This window comes from Sinocyclocheilus grahami, unplaced genomic scaffold (assembly GCF_001515645.1).
Source record: "Sinocyclocheilus grahami isolate Dianchi unplaced genomic scaffold, SAMN03320097.WGS_v1.1 scaffold60.1, whole genome shotgun sequence".
NCBI classification, from domain to species: Eukaryota; Metazoa; Chordata; class Actinopteri; order Cypriniformes; family Cyprinidae; genus Sinocyclocheilus; species Sinocyclocheilus grahami.
The window spans coordinates 1509257-1513466 of record NW_015505239.1 but is presented as its reverse complement, the minus strand read 5'-3'; the positions used below and the strand labels follow the sequence as shown (position 1 = coordinate 1513466).

Sequence of the window (4210 nt, the reverse complement as noted above, 5' to 3'; positions counted from 1 at the left end):
GGGGGGGTGATCATGATGTCGGCTCAACATCGTGAATGTCTATCAGCCATCAGCGATGGACGATGGCATCGACTATCGGCCCAACCCTAGTATGTAGCATGCCTTATTTATTTGTTCTACTGTATTTTTTTGTCCTATTGCTTGTAATTAGTTTCTTATTCTTATTTAATTACTGACTGTTTACTTGTCTTCAGTGAGCTTGTTTTTGTTGTTTTTATTTTATTTTTTTCAATTTAGGCTAGTATTAGTTTTTTGTGATATTGATACTGGGGACAAGAATTATAAAAATTATAGGGTATCAAAAATGTTGATATCATAAAGACCTTATTTATAGCCAGTCTGTTCAGGTATCACTTCATGTGTAAATGCACAATGCCACCTATCTTCCATTTTAGGTTATATCCACGGGCTGTAAAGCAGGAAACTACAAACCCACACAAATAATTTTAATTTTACAAAAATGCATTTAAAAAATGCCCATCCACGTCGGAGGAAATGCAGAAGAGAAAAAGAGAGGGGAAAACACAATGCTATTCACCAGATGGACAGAGGCAGTGTCACTGTGCATTTTAATTGGACTTTCAAGATGTATTCCCCAACTTGGCTACAACAGCCCCCATCTGATTACACATTATGACAATATTATAACAGATGTCCAGGCCAATAAAGAAAATTCCTGAAGGACTGTATGTAATGTGAGTAATTGATCACTTTTTTTCCCTTGCCCTCTACTCCCCCTTCCTTTTCTCTTTGTCTCTCTCTTTCTCCACTTCCTGTAGCAGCATGCTTCTGTGTTACAGATTGCACCCACAGTTGGGACTAGCGTCCATATGGTACACAAGTTTATTGGCTACTTGACTACACTGTTGATGGAGTGCTGCTGTTGCACAGCAAGGGACCTGTTGGAGGAATTGTGCTACACTGCATAGCAAATAATGTTCCTTTATAGCGTGCTGCATAAAACACTGTTTGTTTGTTTTTTACCGTAGTTCAAGACGGAGAACCCAGGAACATACCAGGAAGTCCCTTTACACGAGACTGAACCACAAGTTGCAATGTACAGCCTTTCAACAGCATTACACAGTTTTCGTGTTTATAATGATGCAAAAACAGGCTTGTGAGGGGCAATACGATTAAATGGCTCTAGTTGAACAAACAATAAAAGGGTCAGTGAATTTTAGATGGTTGTACACACACACATAGACACTGTATTAGATCTGTTAAGATGTATTTAGCAATTTACAATTTAGCAGCTTTCAGTATTTTTAGAAAGTTAAAAGCTATGCGGAGCAGTCTGTGTACAAAACTAAAGATAATTCTATGAAGAGCATGTTTTTAATTTCTGTATTAATATTCGTTTTGATGTAGTATAAAGTCAAAAATTTTAGGGTGCTACAACAGTGAAATCATAATGATAAAACAGCCTCATTAAAAGAATGAAATTACTTAGTAGTTTGACAACTTTTATCATTATGTCTTAGGGGAAAAAGATATATTATTACTTTATTAAATATATATGTCAATGCAATTTTCTCTCTCTATATATAAATAAATTATACATTTATTGTTATTTATTTATATTTTTAATGATAATATGCATAAATTTAAATGTACATTGTTACAATGATTAAGAAAAATGTTATTACAATTTACTTGATGGTACCTCATTTTTTTAAACTGAAACTTTACTATATGAAACCAACACACTTTTAAACAGAGTTTGGCACGTTTTAGCCTAGATTTCGAAAAATTTTTCCTTGTATTTATCATTGACACGTGTGTACGTATCTATACCCTATAACAAAAAAAAACTGTCAAGTTTTCTTTCTCTTTCTCTATTTTACTTGTTTGATATTCTCTTTCCAAAACCCCACTCTTACGTTTGGTGAGAGTATTAAATTCAGAGGGAAGAGACAGTGTAATATCTCAGCTTATGGCGGCATAAAAATCATCACTCACCTATTAAACTAGCCATGGAAGCTGTGTTGATTATCTTGCCATATCCTTGCTTCAGCATGACATGACCGGCCGCCTGAGGTGGTAATTTGAGGGAGAGAAGAGACAAATGTGCTTTCAGAGGAATGTCACAGTATTGACACCTTCACTAATCAGACTTCCACGTCTACAGTCTACAGGGAGAGGAATAACAATCCCTGGATGAGCAGAGAGACAAAAAGTGTCAAAAACTCCCGGCGTTCATTTTAATGCGCGTGAGGCATCTCCATCACCTCTCGGTTTTGTGTAAAACAGCTTACTCTGATTTATTTGGTGCCTGGCAGGATTTAATGTCTTCTAATGCTGTAGGTATGAAATCACTTTCCTTCACACCTCTCTTTTCCCCTATCAGAGCTTTTATTCTGGCTCCTGGGAAATGTCAGAAACTAATGGAAAAGTTGTTGCTAATATACAAAAGCAATTAGAATCTGCAAAAGTTTGGGCAAATACAAGTAACAGCAACCCACATGAAAACATTTTAAAGGGGTCATATGATGCCCATTTTCCACAAGGTGATATGATTCTTTAGGGTCTTAATGAAAAGTCTGTAACATAGTTTGGTTAAAATTTCTCAATGGTAGTGTAAAAACACCTTTTTTTACAGTGTCAAAAACAGCTCTTTTCAGATCAAGCCGTTTTTGTAGTTTTTCCCTTTACATGTTAATGAGCTCTACTATGGTCATTATTACATCCAACAACAGAACACCTCAATCGCTTGTTAGGAGTCATTCTTGTCTACATCTGCTCCGGCGGTGAAACAATAGCGGACTGATGATGGCTCATTCAGGGCTGGTCTGAGGTAAGACGCCAGTCCAGTCTGTGCTGAAACGCTACTATCAATCAAACTATCGTGGGAGGGGCCTGTCTGTGTGACGTCACACAGACAGGCATCTGAGATCGGCTCGATTTGAGAAAGGGGAAAACATTTAACAAGATTAATAAAAAAACACTGGGAGTTTTTTTTTATCATTATAGGGTGGTTGTGTACACACTGCTAACACACATTTCAGTTCAAACAACTTGTAAAAGTGCATGTAGCATCCTATAACCCCTTTAAAGCTGCTCTTTTACATACAACAAAAATGCATGGTGATTCATGGCTGTCAGGTTCAGTGGCAATTGTGCTTGGTTCATTGCATGTTAGGTGGGGATTTGAACTTGGGTTCAGACTCTTATCTATGGAGCCAGATCAGCCTCAAAAATTACACACTTGCAAAACAAAATTCATAAATGCACAGCACAATTTACATTTACAAAATCAGATTCGTAAATTCAAAACACAATTCATAAATATACAAGTAAAACCATAAATATTTCCCCAAATGCTCACACAAATGCATCTTACCTAAATAAATTTAAAATGTTTACACAAATATGTATATATAAATTACTTGAATTAATTTCCATCACACATTTATGAATGATGTTACATATATTTATGGATCGTTGAATCTGCATTTGCAAATCGTCACATGTGCGTGGACTGCTTTGAATTTGTGTGCGGTATTTTTGAGACCTTCCTGGCAGGTTAAGATTCATAAATATCTTTTTTTGGAGGATGTTCCGTTCAGCCAATCACAGTGAGCTTTTAATCCACCAATCAAAACACTCTTTACTGAGTGTAACTGAGTGTTACTAACTGGAGCTTTTTCAGCTCCAGTTAGCCCCACGTTCTATAGAACAACTGCGCGTTGTTAGTGTGACAGAATGCCAGCAAAGAGAGCTGCATTTACAGTCTCTAAAAGACATCTGTTCATAGTTATAATATCTCAAAAATCTCTGTTATAACGCAATAAATATAAGCATAATTAATCATTCATAATGTCTACAATTCGTGTGTTATAATGAGAGGATTCGTGAGCACGCAAATTTCAGCACTGCATTGCTCAATGCTGCAAACACGTGTTACAGCCTAAATAGAAACTCTGCATACGCTTGCACCTGTTATAACAGATAGAGATTTCAGCACGGAGGATGAAAACCACACTCAACGAGTGAGTAAAGTCGTTTTTTTATCTGATGGTATTTTCTTATGATTATAGCTGGTCGCAATAGTAACTTTAGAACTCACTGACTACAAATCGTATTTAAAATTGTGCAATAGTTTAGCATCAAAATCGTTGTTTTACTGATTGTTTATCGCCCATTCATCCGGTGATTACTAAAGTGTTCCTACAAACACCAGTTATAATATAAGAAAGCTGGCGTGGACTAA

General features: G+C 36.3%; 2 protein-coding genes across 2 annotated transcripts in view; one reads left to right on the top strand and one right to left on the bottom strand.

Annotated features, from left to right (window-relative positions):
• Positions 1–1205, top strand: part of LOC107584472 (myoD family inhibitor domain-containing protein-like) — a 29819-nt gene extending 28614 nt beyond the window's left edge. Inside the window, exon 4 of the mRNA XM_016271110.1 lies at positions 396–1205. Within this exon, the coding sequence (XP_016126596.1) occupies positions 396–415 (20 nt within the window). The 3' untranslated portion in view covers positions 416–1205. The remainder of the gene's footprint in view (positions 1–395) is intronic.
• Positions 1–4210, bottom strand: part of LOC107584471 (uncharacterized) — a 17716-nt gene that overhangs the window by 6921 nt on the left and 6585 nt on the right. Inside the window, exon 9 of the mRNA XM_016271106.1 lies at positions 1960–2032. Within this exon, the coding sequence (XP_016126592.1) occupies positions 1960–2032 (73 nt within the window). The remainder of the gene's footprint in view (positions 1–1959; positions 2033–4210) is intronic.